The following is a 24,134-nucleotide window of genomic DNA, read 5'->3' as shown; positions in this document are numbered from 1 at the left end:
GACCCGCAGTTGCTTTTTTGACAAACCGGTCCATATATGCGTGTACCTCACCATGATCAAATCCTAAACACAAGAGGCATGAATCATTTTGAAATATTAACTCCCAACTTTCCCCTGTGCTTCCTCCAACCCCCACTCTCCCTGTCACCCTCAAAACACCCAATATGCCCTCCCTCGCCCACACTGCCAACCCCCAACTAGCAGTGGATTGATCTCCCCCTTCCCTAACACTGAAAACACTGTGGGCCGGATCTTTACACAGCAGCTGGACTGATTAATTACATGGGTCAGCGGATCTGTAACCCACCAGGAGAAACTTTATATACTGACATTAGGTTTGTTGGGCTGTTGGCTCTCACACACCGCCGGGAGCTGTTCACCATCACTTGCAATGGGGCACAGCCTCTAACTGGTATCAACACTGGGTGACTTCGCTCCGGGTCAGGTGACCCCTCTCTCCTTCGGCAGTGACTCCAGGAGATCCCCGACAGCCCCAGTGTCGGTGAAGAAGTGTGCTTGGCCTCCATGTTGCACACACAGTTTCGGATACAGCATAGCATATTGTAATCCATGGTCGCGGAGTGCTCGTTTTGCCGCCAGGAAATAGAGGTGAGCCTTCTGAACTGAAGGGGTGAAGTCTGGGTAAAAGGAGACCCAGGTATTTTTATAGGTGAGGTCACAGAGCTCTCGGGCTCTGCAGAGGATAGTGTCTCGGTCTCTGTAGTTCAGAAGGCTAGCTATTATCGGGCAGGGGCTCTGGCCTGGTCTAGGGGTCACTTGCGACACCTGATGCACTCTCTCGATCAGGAATTGCAATGACAATGATGGTGCATGTAGCACATCTTCTATATGTTTTTCCATGAAGACCTCCATTTTTTTCTGTGGGATAGACTCTATAACCCCCACCACCCGGATATTATTCCTCTGGAACCTTTCCTCCAAATCTTGATTCTTTTCCGCTGGTATCTTCCAACACCCCCTCTCGGTGCTCCACCTCGGATATTCGCCCTCTCTCCTCAATGCGTTCCTGCATGCGGTCGACCTTTATAAGCCATTCCGTCAAGTTTCGTATTAATGGACGCAAAGCCAGACCGCATTTCTGCCAACACTAGACTGAGCTCTGAGGTCTGAGCACTTCCAACAGATGTCGAGGGGGCCTCCTCCTGGCCAGGTGGGCCCGACCTGTCCGGGATGTCAAGGGACAACATCTTGTAGAGGAGGAGCCAAGTACCCCCCCACTCCAACTGCCTAAACTACCTGAAAAGTATGAAACAAAGTATGTGATGTATAATGAACAATTAAACCAGCAAAGAGAAGAGTGTGTACTCTTGTGCAGTACCCATAAGAATACCTATACCTAAGAGAACATGGGAGTTAAAGTACCCATTGAGGAAACCATACCTGCATACAAGACAAAAGGATGGCCTTTTGGACGAGATTCCTGAAGAAGCAGAGAAACTAAATGGCAAAGATGAATGGTGACGTCATACAAAGTTGAATCGACACCCATATAGAAAGATAACCAGACCCGAGAGGCAGACGATTTATAAAACACAAAGACGTACCAAAGATAAGTGACACTATCTTGGGATCAAAATGAAGAAACTTAATGCCACAGACCTGATGAAGATACATAGTTTAAACATGTACAGATGCAAGAAAACACAAGCAGCAAAGCAATCATGAAGCTAGCCACATGCTTTTGAAATGGACTGCAGCAAGCCCCAACATATACATCTATAGAAACATATGGAGAAGTAAAGGATGGATGTTTCCACTACGCATATAAGCAGTACTGAACAAAGCTAGAAGGCCTCATTTCAGTGTTGCAGTTAAGAAAAGCAATTGAATTAAACAGAATAAAAGCTCAGCTAAGGAGTTGGCTGAGCCAGGAAAGCCACGGTCTTATCAAACTGGAATTGGCTGACATTGGATATAATTAACATGAAAGAACAGAGGCTCCTGTTCAGAGAGGTCCAGCAAAAACAAAAGACGTCAGAGGACTATTGGAGAATAAAATCAATTGCACGAAAAGGCTCAAATTCATGGTGTCCAGTCACGTGATAGAGGGAAGTTGGACAAACGAGATGGTCACACCTACGCACGGTGGCCGGTTCGTGCCCATAGTCCTTAAAATTCTCAGAGAACAGTACAGACTCAAGACCAACTTCAAAGCACTAATTGACACTGGGCCATTGAGGGGATGATGGATGATATGCTAATTGGTGGGAAGCTGGTGCTAAAACGAGCCCACCCGCACCTGGTTGTTCAGTCTGCGTGCTGCTAGACATAGGTTGAAAAGTACTGACGGGGGTTGGGAGCGAACCAATTGTAGGGGACCACGTAGTTGAGGGTCCTATAGCTTGTGTAGCCAATGGGACGTCGTACATTTAGTGACGTTCATAGTGGCCATTTTAAGGGGAGGGCTTAGTTGCCCCACCTGATGTTAATTATCCTGCCACCTTCTTTCGTTACTCCATACAGATGTAGAGCTTCTGTTTAGAACTTCACTTAGACCCAATCACACCCTGCGTTAGGTTTGTGTAGTTTGCCAGGAGAACGACATTGGTAATGACGCAGGTCAAAATGTCAATGATGACCAATTTTGGGTACAAAAGCCCCGTTTTTTAATGAAGTAAGTAGAGTCAGAGTATCGAGCGATTGCTGATGTTCGTTGTACTCCCTGTTTTAGATACTTGATATTAAAACAGACGAACTTTGCCAAGCTATTTATGTCGTCTTGATTATTGATGTATGAATAAAATCTGCATCCCCATCCATCTTCAGGGTATTGCTACTCATCTTAAAGGGCTGTCTGAGAGAACACCCAGCTCAATCTTTTCTCCAGCGCTGCTCAGTCCCTCTTTCTGAGAGAAGGATAAGCGGGATTGCTGCTTATTGCTCTTTGCCATATAGCTCCGCCTTCACTGTTCCTCCATATGGCTCACATGATAGACCTGCTCTCCTTTCAATAGCTCGGGTGGACTCGGTGGCTGTGTTTTCCAAAGCCCACCAAAGCGGGGGAGGTCTGTGCTCCTCCCCTCCTCCCCCTGGTTCAATGTTCGCGAGGAACCAGGCTTCCCAGCCCCCAGTAGTATCTTCGAGTGCAGAGGCAATTCCAGAGAGTGGGAGGTGGCTTTGTGTGGGGAGGGGTGTACAGCCATTTGTGCTCACTGAGGGCCCCCTCTCACCTCTGATCCAGCCCCCATGGGCCCCAGCACCAGCCCGGGCTCCTTGTTGTGCAGTGAGAGTGTGTAAATTGGTTCCAGCAGGGGGTGGGGATCAGGAGCCTCTCACCTCGGGATAGGCTGCAATTTCTGGGCAGGGTTCACAGCCTCAAGTTGCTTGTGAAAGCTGCAGGCCCTGATGAAGCGTGAGGGCCTCCCAGGCATGGCAGCCCCAACGCTGAGCGGGCCACCAAGTGTAGAGTGACTGCAAACACAGCCTGCAACACTCAGAGGAGCAGCAAGCCCAGTAAACATAAGTGAAGTTATTAGTGCAGTTTTGGCCTCTGGAGCCCTGCCCAGTCTCGTGGGAGAGCCCCCCAGGTCCCTCACAGGCCAGGGTGGCAGTGGCCGCACGGCTGCTGCTGCAGTGAAGACAGGTAAGTGGCTGTGTTGTCGGCCCGCTGCGCAAACTCAAGGATCACTGTTGCAGTGAGCGTCCCCTGTGGATTTTGGGGGTAGCTGCAGGGGGGGCAGTCAGCTCAGGCAAGGTGGATGTGGGCCAGGGTGACGTTGGTGTTATTTTACCGAGGATGTGCACCACCGGCGGCGATTCGGGACCTGGCCCCCAAGGCAAAGCTGATATCTGGCTGCAGGTCAGTTGGGAAGGTCGCCTCGCCTGGGCCGGCACAGTGAGAACAGGCCTCAGCAAGGTGTGGCCGCCCAGACTGTCCACCGGGGTGGCTCCCAGCCCAGCTCCAAACGTCACTCGCCCACTCCTCCACTGCCAATCAGGTGCTCCCTGCCCCCGGGGTTCTGTTGCCCCCACTGCAAATGTGTTCTGGGTTGGTCTGGGGTTTACCGCTCCCCCACTCGGGGCTCACAGGGTCGTGCAGCGCTAGGTCACTCCTCCCCAGCAGCGTGGGGCGCTCCCGCGGGCGGGCAGCGCAACTTCCCCGCTGCCGTTCACGTATGCGAGGACCGTCCTAGGAGCCAAGACTCAAGCGGTAGATGGGCTAGGCTTAAGTGGATGTGCCCCTGTCTCTGGTTTTGCTCGTTCCCCTGGTGGGTGCCGCATTAGCCACCCCCTTCAACGGACCATGCGCAGAGCTCAACAGGAAGCAGCGATATTGGCTGCGGGTTCACCAACACTCCCGAGTTGTAATCCTTGCTTGACAAAATCACGTGATCCTAGGCAAAGGACTCACACATGCTTACTGCTGCAAAAAAGATAGACCTATTGGCTTTGTCAAAATAGTGTTTACTGTTGCCCCTGCCATTAAGGTAGATTCTAAATATGCTACAATTTCAGTTTGGTGTCCCTGAGATGGTTAATTTTGTTATTTCCTAATGTAACTCTAATTCCTGCATTTTGTAGAGTAAATTATTCCCAGCTCAATGGTATGTTTTGTCTTATGCTAGCTTTTCTTTTGTATTTCTGATCCCATCTGTCTGGTGGGTAGATGTAAGCTTATCTGCATGAAACCCAAGTCAGCTTTCGAGATATAGGGTATCAAAGGAATCCAAGATGAAGAGGTGGCTGTTGATGGTGTTGCACATGGAAAAACACCTGTTGCCAAATCCTCCTGTTTACCTGTCTGTTTGTTTATTTTCAGATAATGACCCACTCTCAGAAGATGAAAAAGAAGATGTTACCTGGAGTTCATCAGAGCATTGACGAACCCCTTCAGAGACCTGTAACCCCCAGTTATCACCGAGCTGCATACCCGCCGTAAGTCTTTATTACTCAATTTTGGTAAATCTGAGCCAAGTAGAACTACTCTGTGAAACACTGTCTGATTGGACCATAAAGCTTGAGGAAGCACATATTTCTCATGGAAGAGTACTGATGTCATGAGCCTTCTTCTCAAGAGGAGTGCTAGATTTAAGAGCGATAACCAGGCTAGCAGGATAGCTCAGGGGCAACGTGCTTGCCTTGAAAACAAGACGATGCTGTGTAACATGTGTTCGATCCCTAGTCTGGCACTTAGATGCTGGATGAGGCCGTCATTGGGTGCAATATAAATGACCAATAATATTGAAAACCAAATAATGAAAGCAGCATTGACATAGTCAGTCATTCTGACTGTTGTATAGAGAAGATACTCTTATTTCCAGACGCTCTTCCCTCCTTCCCTCCTTCCCAATTTGTTGGAAACCTACTGCTGCAGCAGGCTGGATCGGGAAACCTCTCTAAATATGTTGAGCAATGCTGCTATAGAATTTGTAATCCCTTTAACGTGAGTCTCCCATCATGTGCCCAGATATGCCGCTGCGCTATAATACTTTCCATTCTTCCCAACCGCCAGCTACTGTTTCTCCGCCTATCAGTTGGGTCAAGGCCTTTGCATCTTTTTTTATACTTTTGATCTAGGTGCAATATTCACTATATTCACTATATTCGGTGACTTTCAGTTCAGTAGATTGCAAGATTCCATATCTTAATAGATTATCCCCTTAGAGCTAGCTGTTCTGAAAATGTTGACACGGGCATAGTGCGGCTCAATGTAGTCTGATCGACTCCTTTGTGTCTTTTTCTAAATGTATTTTTAAATTGTTTAATATGTATATACATTTGTACGGTGGTGCAGTCACATTTATGAGGCTAAAGCATAAGAGTGGAGGTGACTCCTTTGGGCGGGAACCACCACCTGTTCTGTGATGCAGGCATATGAGGTGGTAAAAGGGGGTTATCCCCCTGTTCCACCATCCCATCCCTAACATTGTTTGTAAAGATAGTTTCCTCACTTAGCGCATGAAAAGCATAAGTAAAATGTTGAAGAGGTTATGAAACAAAAGCTAGCCTCTGACATCCACAAGCTGCATTGTGCCCCTAGTGTGTCCCTATAGCCAAAATAGGAGGAAAATGCAAGTGCTACTGGCGGAGCTTGCCCCACGCATATCCATTTGCAGGGTCCTGCGGTCATCAAGTATAAGTCAGTGCCAGGCAGAGAATCCAAAGAAGCGGCCCAGCTGCCTTTGTTGTCATAATGTTTCCAGACGTAGATTTACACTTTGTCGCCAGCCTGCTGCCTGATACCATTCACATTGACAATTGGTAGTTTGAGTATGTCCCAAACAATCAGCGGACACGATCAAACATCTCACACACCTGAGCTTGATCACACAATCATAAGGCCTAGTCCCAGCCATCAAGTGCCATTATAGAGCGAACAATCAGAGGGCTGGTATTAGTCTTAGGAGTCGTAGTGTGGTGTGGCTTTTGTGGGGTAAAATTCAGAGTAGATCATTGAGGCAGAAAGGAGAGACAGAAGGATAGAGACTAAGTGTGTGGCAGAGCAATAATGAGAGAAAGATCAGGAGTGGCGGAGAAGAGAAGGAAAGAGTGAGGTGGCTGAAAGGAGGAAGAGGGATAATGGAGGAGGAAAGATGGAAGAGAGAATGGAGAAGAGGTGAAGGAGAGAAGAAAACCCATGAAAAAAGGGGGGGGGAGAGCGACTAGAGAGAAGCAGAGCAAGAAAGAGCAAGATGGTGCAGCAAGGATGGTTTAAAGGAGGAAGAGTGATAATGGAGGAGGAAAGGCAGAAGGGAGAATGGCAAATGGGAGAAACATACTTGAGGAGGAGTTAAAGGAGAGAACGAATCGAAGAAATGAACTAATCGAAGAAAGGAAGAGTAGAGAGAGACTGACTAAGGGGAACAAGGAGAGAGCAGATAGAAGGGAAGAGGTGGGAGAGGAGGAAGGAGGAAAGGAAGGGGAGCGAAAGACAATCCCCAAAACCTTGGCTGTAAGAAAGATCACATAGTGGGGGAGAAGGCGAGAGGGCAGGGTTGCTAATTGCCACCAAGAGGGGAAGACTGAAAACTTCTGGGCTCTAGCTGTCTCTGCAGTTACCCGTTACCCAACACTCACTAGAAGATGTTAGGGGTAAGAAATGTGAGGTGGACAACATTGTATGGTTTTCTCAACAAATACCATTTTATTGATTTATAATGTTGGATAAACCCCTCACTATCCCTACCCTAACAAGGATTCCCCTGCCTAAAATAGCTAAAGGAAACACTCTAATAAAGGATATATGTCCCTCACACATATACATACAACAAATAAGGAAATGCATGGCAGTTCAAAACAATAGTAATTGAATTTGTATTGCAACAACAGTCTCTTCTTAGAACCCAGGTGAATTCCCCTTCCCCAGATTTTAAACGGAATTCTGTTTCACAGTTCAAGAAAAGAAAATAAGGAAGTCTCTTCTACTTGCTCATAGAATTTATCCTTCTTAGATAAAGGACAACTTCACAGTTCATCAAGAGCAGCAATAACTGTCTTGGCCAGGTTGATTTTTCCACAACTGATCTAAAGAAACACAGTTTCTTTGCAGCGTTATACAGTTCTTTTTTTGTCAGAACACAAGCACATAAATTGTCTCTGCCAGGACTACCTTGTAGCACTTCTTCGACTTGCACCTGGTTTACTCCCATGCCAGGCCTACCACCTCAGTTCACACCTGGTCTACTCCCATGCCAGGCCTACTCCTCCAAAGGTTTGCCATCCGAGTATACTCCCCTGCCTGAGAGCGTCTCATAACAACAAGTGCTCTAATGGTAAAGGTCAACTTACCAGAGGTTCACAACAGCTTCACAGTATTCAACAATTTGCAGCTTCAAAACTTTTAACAACTCTTTAGGGAAACAGGATTCACATTGACTCTTTAATATGCTTAATGCGCTTCTCCTTCTGAACCTCTTTTCCCAGACGGGCAGCATTTTTGTCCCTCTTGTTTCTCCATTGCACAGATAACCAAACACTGACTTGCATAACATAACAGGTGTATTTGCAAAGTGCACGTTCACCCCCGGAGGGGCCTCATGGCGCTAATAACATGTTTATTGTTAGCCAACTTAATGGTGCTCATTTTATTGACCTCAGAAGGATGAAGGGCTGAGTGGACCTGCCGGGATTCAAACCTGTAACCACGAGGTCAAACACAGACCCTTGTAGTGGATGCATTAGTCCACTGAGCCACAGACCCTGCCAAGCATAGGGTCTCAGTCTGTCTCTCTTGGCTTTCGCAATGTGAGTTTACACCAGCGTTTTCCCAATGTTGTTCAAAGTTTGGGATACAGGTTTTACAACTTGGGGACCTTTCATTAGTCCCCTTCTGTCATTGGCAATATGACTTGTATTGTGTTTGTCTTGATTTTAGTTGCTTTTGGCTTGGGTCATACTTGCAGGTATTCATTCTCAACATTATTGCCCCATCGGGTTGCTGGGTTATCCAGGGACTCACACGTTCAAAGTTACAATCATTTGCTTTAGTTGTACAAGACCTTCGCTGCTCCTTAACAGTTCGGTATTCAGATTTTTTTTTTAGAACTACTTTCACTCACTCGCGAGTGCTGCGCTCACTGCATTTCAATAGTTTGGTATTCCAAATTACTTTTAGAGTTGCTTTCACTCATATCATACGTGAGTGCTGCTCTCCTGCTTAATGCTTGCCTTGAACACGCAAGTGGGTACAGAGCGCTCCAGGGTCACTACCAGCATGTGGACTCACTGGGTAAAACGTGCATCTCCTGTCCCCTCACTGCTCACGTGATCTCTTCTTCTGCGGCTCCTCGTGACCCAGCAAACTGCTTCTTGTCGTCTGCCCTGGCCACCTGAACTTGGAGCTCATTTTCCTCCTGAAGCCCTGTGATGCAGACCAGCCACCAGAGACAGCCTCGAGGATCTCGGGTGTACACCAGCCACCGGAGTCAGCCGCCTGGGGACAAAAACTTCCCTTGCCTTCGCTTCCCGCTGCACAGCCTCTACCATTCGGGATTTGAGAGACACAGACCCTCTCAGGACCAGCAGCTGATTTCTGCTGCACAGCGGTCTCTGCATCCTCGCTCTCTTCCAGCATTTGTCTGGGCTGCTGCCACGAACCATGCAGCTTCTGCTTGTAACAACTTTCTCTGCTACTTTTCTTCTCTTTCCTCTTGCTTTCCCTGCTTCTCCTGCTTCTCTATGGCCTGCGCCCGAGGGAGCCTTTTAAGCTTCTCTCTCTGTCAGGTGTGGGTCATCTGAATTCATGATCTGACCACTTATGCAACATGGTACCTTTTTAGCTGTCTTCCTCGTCCCAGTACCTAGGGAATTATGGGACTTGAAGTCCGTAATGGCAAAGTTAGGTTATCTTAATTCTTCTGTATTACAATAAGCCATTAGAAGGGTGGTGTTTTGGGGAAAGTGGGGGTTTCCCCCTTACTTCTGACCTGCTCCCACCCCCCCCTCTGCGCCATGTGATCTTCCCGCAGAACACCACCCCCTGGGTCAGGATCAGGAAGTCTGTCTTTCCCTGGCCACATGAGAAGGGTCCCAGGTCACGTTTTCTCTGGGATTCATGGCTGATTCATCATAAAGCCCAATGGAGTTACTATGCTGGAGAGACCTAGTAGCAGAGTCTAGGTTGTCCAAACGTGATTCTGCCGACTTCAGTGATGATTAAAGATATAGTGAAGGCTGAGAAAGATGTGCCGAACCATATACATTCCAGAGACTATGACTGACTCTTTGCTGCCAAGAAAGCAGATCTGAACTGAAGGAGACTGGGAAGGACTGAAGACGACTGTCCTAAATGAATCCTGACTGCTGCCCCATCAGCAGCAGTGACTCCTGCCTGGGGGAGGGTAAGACGTGGCCCAGACATCCTGCAACAGTGGTTGCGGGGAAAAGGAAAGAAAGAGCAGTGGCCACTACCTTGAGCAGTATAAGAGGTGGCCCAGACACCCTGTCACCTGTGTCTGGCCAACCAACGTCTTGCGGCCCTGACACCGCCACCAAAACGAAGTGTAACGAGCAAGTGAGGGTTGCAGCTCTGTGAATCTGAAAATCTGTTGAACTAAATGTCTTTAGTAATGTTCCTGTTTAAAGAATGTTAAGCTTTTGAAGAGAGTGCGTGTGCTGAGCGCAAGAAGCTGTTGCGTTTGCATCTACAAGAGGCAGAGCGACACGCAAGCCTTATTGAGAAGGCTAAGCAGTGCACGCGTGTAGAGAGCGCAAGATAGTGTTCGCGTCCCTGCAGATTAGGAGAGCCAGAGCGGGCGCGAGTCTACTGGCGAGTGTGCAGCTGTGCACCGAACTTCCCGATCGAAAGCTTGTGAGGAGGCATGTCGTTACAGCGCTGCGTGATGTAAAGACAAAGAACGGACTAAATCAGAAATAGTCCTTTAGGAGATTTCGTCAGGCGCGCATGCGCAGTTAAGAAGGTTGGCAATCTGAAGTGGAGAAAAAATGAAAATTACTAATGATCATCTTCTTCAGCACAGTGTTTTCTTTTAAAGTACCAGAAGACATTGCTTAGTGTGTAAATTAATATTTCTAAAGCAAATAACTACAAGAGAAAGTAAATAAAGATTATAAAAAACTCTCCCTCAGACACAAATGCCTTTCCAACCAAGCACCCAGATACCTCTCAGACAACTTCACGCAACATACACCATCTCGTTAAACCAGGTCAGCCCAAACTCACTGCCTAAATATCCCCAGATTTAAGCTCCAAAAAGCCGGTGGCACAAGTTTCCCAGTGCTTGCCACCAAACTTTGGAACTCTCTACCTACCGACCTGAGATCCGAACCTTCCTTTCACCGCTTCAGACATAGCGCCAAAACTTGGCTCTTGGCCAAAGAAGCTTAAACACCGACCTATTACAACTGTGTAGTATATATCATATAAACTGCACACTCCCTAACCTTGTAAATACGTCATAACCTGTATATTTTCCTTAACTGCGTTATCACTCGGACATTACCAGCAACTGTACTATAATGTCTTCTTTCTATGTAATGCTTATCTATTCTTACCATACTTGCAACCATGCAATCTTTGTAACTTGCAACTTGTAACCATGTAACTTGTAACCTTTGTCAAGCGCCTGGATGCCCCAGGGTCAGGCGGCGCTATATAAATAATAAACTAAACTAAACTAAGTTCACTAGTAAAAACTTTAGTAAAGAGAAGAAAAGTAAATAGAAAAGGTTATTCCAAAGTCAAGAAATCTGAGAGTTTTTCCAATGTTAAGGAATAGAGTACTTATGGATATTTAGAGTAGGTTTTAAGAAAAGGCAACAAATAAGAAAACTATAAAGGAGCAAGGATTTTCACATGGGAGGAAGCAGCATCTCATCCCAAGCAACACCCCTGAGCTACCAGCAGAGGTTAAACAGGTACCAGCGAAGCAATAGAAGAAATAAAGTTAATTAGAAGATAAGACTGGTTAGGAGAGAAAAGTAATCTTGTGTGGTTTACTTCACCACTGCAGATACCAGACCCGTGAGACCAGAAGTGAAGAGTGTCTGTCGTTTATTTTATCTACTACCTTTTTCCCTTTCCTGGGGTTGCCGACTCAGCTGTAGAATCTGGGGTTGAGTTGGGAACGTCCAGTGAGGGGTCTGTGAGATCAGCAGCAGCTCCTGCGGATCTTGGCAAGCCGGTCATGACACAGAGGGAGTGAGCGACAAGCCTTGCCCACAACCGAAGGCCAACAACACAAGGCAGGCGCCTGTCCAGAGACTGCCAGAACCCAGGCCCAGACCCCCTGCTCGACTATTTGCCCCTCCAGCAAGCCAGCGTCTCCCGATCACAAATGCTGCAGGATTGTGTAACTGGTCAAGTGTCTGGCACGAACTGTGAGTAAATTGCATTTCCCTAACCCGCTATAAGATCGCTCTACGTCCCACTCAAGGATTGTTTACCTACCCTAACCAAACTCCAATTCGCACCGTATGACTGTCTGAATCTCACTGGTTCCTAACCTGCCAGCACCTCGCCTGCCTACTGTCATAGCGCACTATACTTGTGTGCTACTTCTACACTGCTTATTACTCGAACCTAATTGACTTGCTACAATTCCAACCTGCGGCTTGCAACCCGCACCCCGCATATCTGATCTGCCTTCTCTAAACAACCTGTTCATAACCTGTGGTTCACCGCATAATTTTAACGTATGCCTTTCATATTTGCTGCGCTCACCAAGCCCGTACACCCTACACTCGATTATGCTCATCTGTTAGGCTGCCTGTTAATGTTATCCTAGTACCTAGCGTTTGTCTATTTTCTCCTAGATGTTGCCTTACGGTCAAACTCTATCCACCCGCTACCTGGCCTTCAGCCTAGAGTGTCACCCTCAAAACTAGGTGATGCCATACTGCTTTTCAAACCACAGGGTAACTTTCAAATCTAGGTGATGCCATACTGTTTTTTTGTAGCCTAGTGTGTGAGTTCCCATTTTTAGATGATGCCATACTGCCTTTAAACCACACTTTAATGATTCTCAAATCTAGATGATGCCATACTGTTTTAGACCAAAGTGTGTTGCTCAAATTTAGGTGATGCCATACTGCTTTTTAGACCAAAGTCTATTGTTCAAATTTAGGTGATGTCGTACAGTTTTTAGACCAAAGTGTGTTGCTCAAACTTAGGCGACTTCCCAATTTAGGTGCTCCCACATGCATACATTGTGGTTTGGCTACACGTTTAACATGTGTTCACTGTTATGCTTGTTTAACTTAGCCCCACCTGACATCAATCACTCATGCAGACCGTCCATACTTGCTCTGACAATTCCGCATGCAGCTTAAGTCCTGCCGCTACGATTGCTTGCTCATACACACACCACATATGCAACACAGCATCTAACTCTGTAGTATACGTGAGCCGCGCTGTCTCGCGCTGTGCCACGTTTGTTTAACCTGCTTAGAGCCTCTACTTAATTCACTGCATCAGCGTGCTCGCCCGACCCTGTATTGATCCACAGGAACTTGTTCACCTGCCGCAGGTCAGTGCGCCCATTTGGATTCCCAGGTCTAACACCTCCATCATGCTTCTTAGGACCTCCCATATCCTTTATTATTTCTTTGCCTTATCTGTAGCCATTATTGCTCAGCCACTCTTTATGATAACACCTACAGATCTCCTGCGTGCGCTCCCCCTAGCCCTCCACTCCCTACCCCTCACACAGCTCTGTCAGCTGTCTGATAGCATCACCTATCTTAGCCCATACCACCAGCCTAGCTTAGACCTCACAATGGGCTGCCCCGTGACTACCACCACTGGACGCTACTACAGCAACGACTATACCAACCAATATGTTAATGACCCTGCTCTGTGGCTAGAACACTTTGCAAGGAAACCCACGCCGAATCAACCATGCTCCCTTTCGCTTAGGAACAAGAGACTAGGTTCAAGATTCCGCCTACTGCACACCTGCAGCAATAACTCCAAGCACACTTTGTTCACCCTCTCCCACCATCATGCTGAAATCCACTACTTCAGCAGCCAAACCACCACAGATCAGGGGTGCCCTTATCAACGCCAGATCTCTTCCAGCTCACGCACTAGACATCGCAGACCTCATCACAACTCTTGAACTCGATTTTATGGCCATATCCGAAACATGGCTGCATGCCGCATCCGGAGCTTCACTGTCTTTGGCCTTACCGCCAAACTACAGCATCTCGCGATGCGATCACAACACTGCCCAAACTAGAGGAGGCGGAGTGGCTTTCATTCATAAAAATTCTCTCAGCCTAAGAGTGTCGTCTAACTCCAAACTTCAGTCAGCCGAACTACTCTCAGTCAAACTACCACTAACGCCTAACCAAACCGCTACCCTCCTTCTTATCTACAGACCCCCGGGTCCTGTACCCTCCTTTGATTACGAAATGTCCACCCTTCTGCTCAACAAAACCAAAACCAATTAGCAAATTATCCTCCTGGGTGACCTTAATCTGGGACTTGGCGACCCTAAAGACTCCACTGCATCTGACCTGGAGAACGTACTAACTGACTTCGGCTTCACTATGCACATTCAAGAACCCACCCATACCAAAGGTAGGACCCTTGACTGGTTAGCCGGATCCAACTGTAATATCAATGTCCTCTCCAATACCCCTTGTTTATGGTCCGACCATCACATCATCACCTTCAACATTGAAGCAGCCCCGCGTGCCACAACTACGATAGCTCCAGCCCTCCACACTAGAAATAAAAGAGACATAACCAAGGAGAAACTACTCCCATTGCTACTCCCTTCTCTCAATGCGGCCATATATTCCAGCACCGACCCTACATCTTTAGCAGACACCTACAATCGCACTATGCTCACTGCCATAAATTCTATCTCCCCTATCAAACTTAGGAAGTCTAAACCACGTGCACATCTCAACTCGTGGTTTACACCACAGTTAAGAGTGCTTCGCAAAGCTAAACTCTGTGCTGAAAATCGATGGAAAAGTCACCCTTCGGACGAACATAAAGACGGTTTCATCCTTGCCTCCCTCACCTACAAAGACGCCATTATCACTGCCAAAAAGGAGTCACTTAATAACCGTATCCCGCAAGCAGATTCGAACAGAAAATAACTTTTTAAGATCATAAAAGAACTTGAAGCCCCAGCCTCCCCTGACACTTGCACTAAAGACAGTAAATTGTGTGCTAACATCCAGTCCGCCCTACTGAATAAAATCTCTACTCTACAATCTAAAATCAAAGACAAACAAGACAGCCTGAAGCTGAACAACCGTCCACCTACCAATGTAAGGGTCGCCCCTAGAGATTTGCCTAATATCAAACCTTTTGCCTTCTCCCCTCTCACTATCGATGAAGTAGAAGACATCATCAAGAGAATCAAACCCTTAAACTGCTAAGGTGATCCTTGCCCTGCTCCCATCATTAAGGATTCTGCCCACGACTTGGCCCCTTTCATCACGGCCTTTATTAACTCCTCTTTCAAAACAGGCACTGTCCCTGACAACCTCAAGGATGCATGGGTGATCCCACTGCTCAAGAAACCATCCTTAGACCCAAGCATACCCACTAATTTCAGACCTATAACCACCGTCCCGTTCTTGCTTAAGATTGTAGACCCCGCAGCATACCTGCAGATCCAAGACTACTTGGAATCTAATAATCTCCTAGGCCTACGACAATCTGGTTTCCGCCCCAGACATGGGACTGAAACAGCTCTAATAGATGTAAAAACCCAAATTGAGGTCATGAAAGACAATGGGAAACTAGCTTTGTTACTTCTCCTGGACCTCTCTGCGGCTTTTGATCTGGTCAACCACAAATCTTATGCCGGCACCTTCACTCTGCCGCACACTTCTCAGACTCAAATCCTTTCTGAGTAACAGATCCATGAGGGTCTTCTCACCCTCCGCAGCCGCTGACCCCGCTCCAATCCACTGCGGCATTCCCCAAGGATCCTGCGTGTCACCCACACTCTATAACGTTTTCACTAAACCGCTCTTTGATGTACTTGATTATCTGGGTGTTTCCTATACCAACTATGCTGACGACACCCAGATACTCATCCCTATCACTGGTGATTATTCAGTTGACACCAAGGCCTTGAACGACGTTTATCTGTTCATCCAGGAGTGGATGGCTCAACACGAACTATGCCTCAAGGACGACAAGACGGAGCTCCTCATCTTGGGCTCCTCGCAACGTTTTAGCAAACTAGATCCCTCCTACCAATCATTTATCATAGATGGAACCAACATTAAAGTCTCTAAAGACACAAAAACTCTGGATTTTACCTTCATGCCACCCTATCCTTGTCGCGACAAACAAATGCAGTCAGATCAGCCTCTGCTTACACCTGTAAACTTATTGCAGCTTGTAGACCGTTTCTGACTATCCCAACTGTGTCACCTTAGCCTGAACGCTCATTTTGTCTAAAATAGACTTTTGCAGTGCCCTCTACTTAGGGACTAGCCAAGGGAATCTACAAATTACCCAGAACAATGCCATAAGGGCAGCCCTAAACATTCCTAGAAACCTCCACATTTCCGAATCCAGATCTAACTTACACTGGTTACCTGTCAAGCAGAGAATCTCATTGAAAACACTCGCCCTTACGCACAAATGCCTAACCAACAAGGCCCCCCCCACCTCTGCAACCTCCTTTCTTCCACTGACCTCAAAGAACTGCCCAGGCCAATAGCCTATCGATTCCAAGGTTCAAACTCCAAAACACGGGAGGCACAAGCTTCCCTGTCCTTGCTTCTAAGCTGTGGAATTCCCTCCCTGTCACCATCAGATCTGAGGACTCATTTAACACCTTCAAGCTGAAAACGAAATCATGGCTCTGATCAGAATTGAGGCACTCCTACACTTGCGCTTTACGCCATAGCTTCAAAGTCGCCTGCCTCGTCACCGACTACTCTTTTACTCTGTTAAATACTTCTAGTTTTCTATGACTATCGCTCCATTTCTCTACTATGCATCCACCCACTTATCTCTGTGCGGTGTACATTTTATATCTTTATGCCTCACCTTGTTAACTACCATTGTAATTCTTGTATATTTCTTTGTTTGCTTACTACTCATGTATATAACTATGTATGTATGTATATAATCTATGTTTGTATGTATATAAATTCAAGCTGCGCCCGGATACCCTCGGGCCGGACGGTGCGCGTTACAAATGAACAAATACAAATACTTGTCATACAAACCACTATTTACTGTATTCTCCAAGGAGAAGGTAGTTTTGAGGGTTTGTCCCTCCTTCCTTCCCAAGGTGGTTTCTGAATACCAGCTGACACAGAAGATAGGTTTAACAGCTTTCTATCCACCTCTGCACCGTTTCTAGGATGAAGAGAGGTTACACAGGCTTGACCCTGAGCTTCAACGTTTCTAGGGTGGCAAATGTCAGGCAAGACGACCCACTGTTTATTGGTTAGGCCAAGCTTTATTGTGTTGGATCATCCAAAGCATTTCGGAGTGCTTCTCCATTATCGGAAAAGATGTTCCAGAAAACCATTCTAGCAGAGGAGTGGCAACCTCTTCGGCTATCCAAAGAGGTGTCCCAGTGCAGGACAATGCTGCAACTTGGCCATCACTTGGCATGGACCGAGTACCAGGTGAGTTAACAGCCTTCTTCACAATTTAACAGCCAGAGAATTAACTTAAGCTATTGGTCGATCAATTGTGCAAAAGGATAGGGGAAGTGGAGGTCTGCCGGGCGATCTCCTCAGCTGTAAAGTAATGGACAGAATAGGCGTTGGCGCAATGAGCGAACAGAACCCCACTGATGCTCCCCCTAAAGAAAAACTGCATACCTGGTAGGTCCGAGGTGCAGGATTTGAATGAAGAAGATGGAGAACCTTACTGGGTGGCACGAGGATGCCATGCTAAAGAAAGGAGGGCGGGTCAGATATCCAGGACATATTTTCCAGTTCCAGAAAAGCCAAGGAGCCCAAGAAACAATCCAAGAGTCAGAAGAAAAGGCCCAGAATGCCAAAACCCGGTATCCAAAGAAATCCAAAAGGCAGAGAGCCAATCCAAAAACAATCCAATCCAAAGAGGAAATAACCAAGCAGCAAGCCCGGTCCAAAGCCCAAGTCTAAATACAGAACAAAACGGCAAACCAAATACCAAAGACAGAGATGATCCAAAGCCAGTCCTTAAACGAACCACAGCCCAAAACACTGTTGGATCAAAACGAAGAATGAAACACACTCAACATGCTGGAAAATCAATAGCTGAGAAGTGACAGTGCCAGGAAAACAGTGCAGTTATGAGTCTTCTGGCATCGGCGTGGATGATGTAATTACATCACATGACGAGGCGTCCGTGCGAGATGTGCTGGAAAGTGGAGTCTCATCCTGCGTGGTTCATCCTGGAGGCATCATGGTAACAGCCATGAATGTGATCGTAAAGCGCGTTATCAGTGCAGTGTTCCCGAAGCGGTGTGTCTGGGAAGCAGGTGTATGACACCACTCTACGCTTTCTCAAAGGCTTACTGCTTGTACACTGTCGGGCCAGGACCCTCGATTTGGAAGAGAAGTTCTGCACAATATCAATCAATAATCAGAACATTTTACAAAAATCTACTTCTTCCACCTTTCTACAAAACTGCTATTGGAGTCTATTTAAGATGTGAAAATCCATGTGAGGCTAGAATCCATTAGAAGAACAAATTACTTACCCCTGGTACCCTTCTTTCCACTGGATGCTCCTCCCACGGATTCTTCATTGCCTCCCAGCTTACCCCTTTGACTGTGGGTGAATCTTTTAATATATTTCTTCCTTTCAACGTTCATGCAGGTTATTTAATCCTCAAGTCGGTTTTACAGAAAGATGGAAAAATTAAGAACTGAGGCAGCGGGCACAGTGCGTGCTATTTATACCATCATCGGCGTCGCGTTCAGACGCAGGAATGGTAACCGCTGAGGGACATCAACTCAATGCAACACAGCGCCCTCTGCTGTCAAAGATTTCTGAGACTGTAAAGCAGGATATGGATATATCTAAGATGAGGAATCCGTGGGAGGAAAATCCAGTAGAAAGAACGTTACCAGGGGTACATAATTTGTTTGCCGCCTTCAAAGGACCTCCATGATCGTCTTTCTTGTCAAAATAAGACATAACAAAGTAAAATATTACCTAAAAGAGTATGAAACAGAATTCCCCAACGAGGCTGCCCATGGGGAAAAATGAGTGAGCTAATGTCACAGGGCACGATGTGGGCAACGTACGCTGACGTCAGGTCTGGCCCTGATGGTGAAGAGCACGGGGGAACCTCGACGCTAATGCCTCACAGCACCCCATAGTGGTGAAAAGTTTCCGGAATCTACTACTGCAGGAGTATACATCTAAAATGAGGAATCCATGGGAGAAACATCCATCAGAAAGAACATTACCAGGGTAAGTAATTGGTTCTTTTGTTGCAAAGGTTGATGAGCTGCCCCAGGAGTGATTTTATTCCAGGTACTTAACAGTACCTAAAAATGAAGCGGGTGTAAGACCCTTTCTTGGCTTGTCATTTCTAAATATTTTCCTCCTGTTAAAAATTTTGGACATGGTGATTCTTCCGAAAATCTTGAGCGCCCAAATGTATTTATTTTTTATTTTATTGAGCATTTGTAAGCCCTTACAAGCGACTTGTTAGCATCACTTAATGATGCTTATTTTAACATCCTCACCAGACAGAATATCAGCCGTTCCTAAGTTCAGGTCTCTTAATATTCCTGTAGTGCCTTTTGCAAGGCTCAGGATGTGGGAGGTACGTTAAGATTTTCAACACAAGTTGGTGGTGATTTCCCACACCTATTACAAGCTCTGTTTTTGTGAATTAGGAAGCTGACATATTTCTGGGAATTACTCTTTTGATTTCATTGCCTTCCAACTTCACTGACTATTGATGCTTCAGAGTTCGGACAGGGAGCTAATTGTGGTACTTTTCAAGTGCACTCTCTGTGGCCATCACAAGAGAAGAGAACACATAAACCTGTTATAACCAAAGGTAATATACACTTACGTCCCGTCCCCTTTCCTCCATACTGTATGGGCGTCCCTTGCGAGGGTCGGGAGATGGAACCTTTTTCACTAGAAAAATCTTCTTACCCTTTGAATTTGGAGGTGTGCGGGGTCACTTCCCTGGGAGCATGCGCTCGCCTGACTCCGCTCACCGGTGCCACTCCTCAGTCCCCTTTTCCACGTCGACGGGAATGGGCCGAATTCACCAGCGCTCCTGGGTTTGGCTTCGGCCATGTAATTCCACGCACAGATACTTCTTCTCTTCTGTCTTTTTGTCTTTTTATCATTCAGGTACTCTGTCCACAGGCATCGTGCTCCTCCCCGGCGCATGTCGACTTCTACAGGGTTTAGCAGGTGTCCAACCCGCGACTGGCTCTTTCCAACTTCAGACCCTCATGCCCTCAGCCTACGTTGCCTTGGCCCAAACCATGGCTGGCAGGTTTGTACCACATGCAAAGTGCTTTCCTCGAGGTCTCTGAAGAACAGACTAGCCAGGTGGCAGGAGCTCTTCCAGTGATCGCCTCCAGTGGTCCTGAAGGACTTCGTCAATCATCGATCCAGGCCCATGGTAGGGCCACTTTTTTCAACCTCTCCCCCCGGCCCCCTCAATGGAGACTCCTTCCAAGAACTCGCCTGTGCATGAGGAACCGCTCAGGTTCTCATACCAGCACGAGTACTGAGGCTAATGCAGCTACCGGCCGGCAGGCCGAGGGATCAGTGGATCCTCCTGGTGGCAGTGCTGAGGAACCGCCCGAGGGGCTATGCCCTAGTACCGCCATCAGGTCCGAGGGGGCGCCTTCACGAAACACTACAGGCAGTTCGGCCGAAGGCAATACGCCTGGTATTTTGTCAATCATCAATCCAGGCCCAAGGTAGAGCCACTCTTTTCCAGTGCACCCCGCAAGGGAGACTCCTTCCATGGACTTGCCCTAGCAGGAGGAACCGCTCAGTTTCTCATACCAGCACGAGTACCGTGGCTAATTCAGCTACCGGCCAGCAGGCCGAGGGGTCAGTGGATCCTCCCGGTGGCAGTGCTGAGGGAACAGAAGCTTCTTTTACCGGGCTTACGCCTGAGGGGCTATGCCCTACTACCGGCATCATGTCCAGCGTGCGCCTCCACGCAGCACTACCGGCAGTTCTGCCAAGGGCAATACGCTTCCCAGACCACGACCCGAGTGCGGAATAGGCCTTATGTTCCAACAGTACTTCGTGGCATGCAGCTCGACAAAATGGCCGCCGCGCCAGACAAGATGGCCGCTTGACCGATATCCCCTCTGGCAGAGCAGGTGGAGGAACGATTCACAAGGTGGGGCTGGTGTCAACAAGGTATGTGGCCTACAGTCTATTCATCAGCAGCGCAGGGCAGATTTCCCCTTCAAGCCAAGCAGTGTGCACCTCGGCCCCAGCAGCCTTTGGCCACTGCTTCAATATCTCCTGCCACCTCTACAGCCTCTGAGGACAGTTTTTTCGAAAGGTTCCTAGGGCTGATGCGAACTCGCCGGAGGGGGGGCATCCTCCGGGATGCCATAAGGGACATGCTCCCTGGGTGGCCCACCAACGTCCATAGTCATTCCTCCTATGGCTCCGCTGCCACAAGCCCCAGCGCAGCCACCGCTGCCCCAGCTGGCTCCTCCGATTCCGACTTCCCTGCCTCCCACAGCACAGTCGGCTCCACACCAGCCTCCGCAGCAGCCACGGGTCCGGTCTCCACTCCGCAGCCCACAGAGCCCAGCACTCCTCCACCAGTTCCGGATCCTCGGAGCACACTAGTGGACACAGATGAGGAGGAGGATCCCGACGCACCATATTCAGCCAGGGCCTTCCACGAACGCCTTGCATATTTGGCAGAGTTTTTGGGCCTTCCTCAAACCTGAGGTAGAGCAGCCCAGGGGAGAGGCTTTAAGCAGAAGTCCTCACCCTTGCCTCTCAAGTGCAATTTGGGTGCCAGAATTTTGCGGACCCCTGGATCCTCTACATAGTCTCCACGGGGTACCGCCTAACGGTAACTTTCTCTCCTCCCTCCTCCCCGCCTCTACCACAGATTGGGACAGCAACTCTGTTGGGAGATCCGATCGCTTGTCGAGAGCCAGGCAGTGGAAGAAGTCCCAACCTCCCAGCAAGGTTTGCGCTTCTAATACAGGTTTTTCACCATACAGAAAAAGACCTTATTTTTTGCTTCTGCTTTCTCTCCCTTGCTGACCCCCCTGTTTGCTGCACTGACTGGTCGCCTGGCTACCTTCAGAACCCAATGGGCACCAGGCTCCTCCATGTCATGCAGGCACCTGCTCTGCCTCTGGGCCTCCGCGCACTTAGCTGTTTTATCTGTAACCCTACAATCCTCTGCCTCCTTGCACTACCCAGTGCCGGCTCCCCCGCCTGTACTTACTCAGAAAATTGCTGACCTGATCGTACTTCCCCCTTTCCCTCCCCCTGGCACTTCTCTCCCTTCCCCCCTGAACCTGCACGATCTGAATGACGCAAGGCCTAGTAAGATCATTTGTTTCGTCCTCCCTTTGTCTTCCTACTTTGTCTTGTCGCGCCTACAAACACTTGTGTACAGGCGCATTATAAATGCCTCATATCATATCAAGGAGGTAGGAATGGGGAGATGGGATATGAGAAGGAGACCCCGTCTCCCCCCATGAAGTGGTACGTCAGAGAGAATTCTACAAATAAAATAAAATCAAGACATTGCCTCAGGAAGTGGGTTTCTGGTCTCTTACACAGATCAGTTTTCTTCTTGTAGAATGAACCCATGAAGTGCAACTGATGGCTTCCTTCATCTTTATTATCCTGTCGATTATCTTCTGCATTCAGTGGGATTTGAAATTGGTCCTAGATTCCTTCAGGAGGAAGCCATTTGAATGTGATGTTTCCTGTGACCTTGACCTCTTGGAAGACAGCTATTGTTGTAGCTTTTACTTCAGCCAGGAGGGAAATGCTTGTTTTTAACAGGCTTTCTGCTTATAAATCAGGTTGGAGGCACACTTGGTAAACACATGTTTATTGCACCAGTAACACATGTACAACTAAAATGAAGCCATTAACTCTCAGAAGACTGTTAAAAAAGAACACTGGCTGGCTAAAGTCTGATGTTACAGCTTGATTACGCTAGCTCAATGAGATCCTGTGAGTGTGTGTTTTGGGTGTGGAGGGTGTAAGGAACTCATGCTGGCAACAGTAAAGACAGACACAAGTCCAGGTCCTGTTGCATCTTTTTGCGCGGACATTGATATATTGTTTTCTTTCCTGCTCCCTACTACTTTCCCTCGTATTGTTCTAGGGGACTTTAATCTCCATCTCACATCTACTCACTCAACCCTTCCATTTCTCTCTACTCTTGATTCTTATTTGCTTACTCCTCTTCCTACACCTCCTTCTCATATATCAGGCTCCTGTTTAGATCTTATATTTACTTCTTTTGTAGTCGTATCTCCTGTGTCCTCTCATCCGGTCTATTTATCGGACCATCACCTGCTCTTGCTTTCATTTTCCTCTGTTGTTTCTTCCTGTATTACTACTTCTCCTTCTCTTACTTTTTTACATTGTGACCTATGTAAATTGAACACAAGCCTTTTCACGTCAACAAGCACTTGTAAACTGGGATCTCAAGCTTCATTTTCTAATCTATCAGCAGATGAAGCTGCTTCCACTCTTTCTTCTTCACTTGCTCTGTCTCTTGACTCACTATATCCCTCTTCTCCTTTTTGTCCGTCACAGAAACCTCCTCAACCCTGGTTGTCTTCCCATCTCCGTGCTGTGTGCCATGTTCTTCGGCGCTTAGAAAGATGTTGGGTAAAACTGAAGACACCAGAAAAATATACTTCCTACATTTCTTATACTTTATATGATAATTGTCTTCTATCTGCAAAACAATCTTATTTCTCTGATCTTCTTCACTCACAATCTTCTCATCCTAGACGCCCTTTCCAAACTCTTTCTCGACTGCTCTCATCTCCTATTCCTGACCATTCTATCAATTCTACTCTTACTGCTACAGATCTTGCACTCTACTACTAAAGTCTCCTCATTCCGATCAGCTACTGTGTCCTCTTGTGCTCAGGACAATTCTATGTCCTCTGTACTTATTCTTGAATCTCCAAAAACAATTTTCTCTGGCTTCACCCCTATCACCAACAAAGACACCCTTTTGCCTTCTTGCTCGTGTTCACCCTGCTTCATCGCCTCTGGATTCTATACCATTTGTACTTATACCTAAAATCTATTCTTCTCTTGTATCCTATCTTACAATTCTAATTAATTCTTCTCTTCTCTCATCTACTTTCCCTTTGTCATTCAAACATGCCACTACTATTCCTATTTTGAAAAAACCTTCAGCTGATGTTTCTTCTGCCTCTAATTTCTGTCCTATCTCACTTCTCCCATACCTCTCTAAAATCTTTGAACGCGTACCTTAAACTCAACTTTCCACTTTTGTCTCCCAAAATGCTATTCTTCCTTGTTTTCAGTCTGGGTTTCGCCCAGGTTATTCTACTGAGACTGCTCTTCTCTCCGTTCTTGACTCATTACATTCTGCACGTCACGCTAAACAATAGTCTCTTCTGATACTTCTTGATCTTTGTGCCAAGTTCAATACTGTTGATCATACACTCATGCTCTCTGCTCCCTCCTCTTTTGGTTTTTCTGGTTCTACCCTCTCTTGGTTCGAATCTCATCTCTCTCAGAGAACTTTTTC

General features: G+C 47.2%; 1 protein-coding gene across 7 annotated transcripts in view; it reads left to right on the top strand.

Annotated features, from left to right (window-relative positions):
* Window positions 1-24,134, top strand: part of ARMC9 (armadillo repeat containing 9) — a 1,454,284-nt gene that overhangs the window by 1,036,941 nt on the left and 393,209 nt on the right. For all 7 annotated transcript variants that reach the window (XM_069617565.1, XM_069617561.1, XM_069617566.1 and 4 more), the window contains one exon: window positions 4,781-4,896. In XM_069617565.1, the coding sequence (XP_069473666.1) occupies window positions 4,781-4,896 (116 nt within the window). The remainder of the gene's footprint in view (window positions 1-4,780; window positions 4,897-24,134) is intronic.

The sequence above is a fragment of the Ambystoma mexicanum genome, chromosome 10 (assembly GCF_040938575.1).
Source record: "Ambystoma mexicanum isolate Mex_15411 chromosome 10, UKY_AmexF1_1, whole genome shotgun sequence".
Classification (NCBI taxonomy): domain Eukaryota; kingdom Metazoa; phylum Chordata; class Amphibia; order Caudata; family Ambystomatidae; genus Ambystoma; species Ambystoma mexicanum.
Note: the sequence above shows the minus strand (reverse complement) of the source record. Positions and strands in the feature narration are given on the sequence as shown.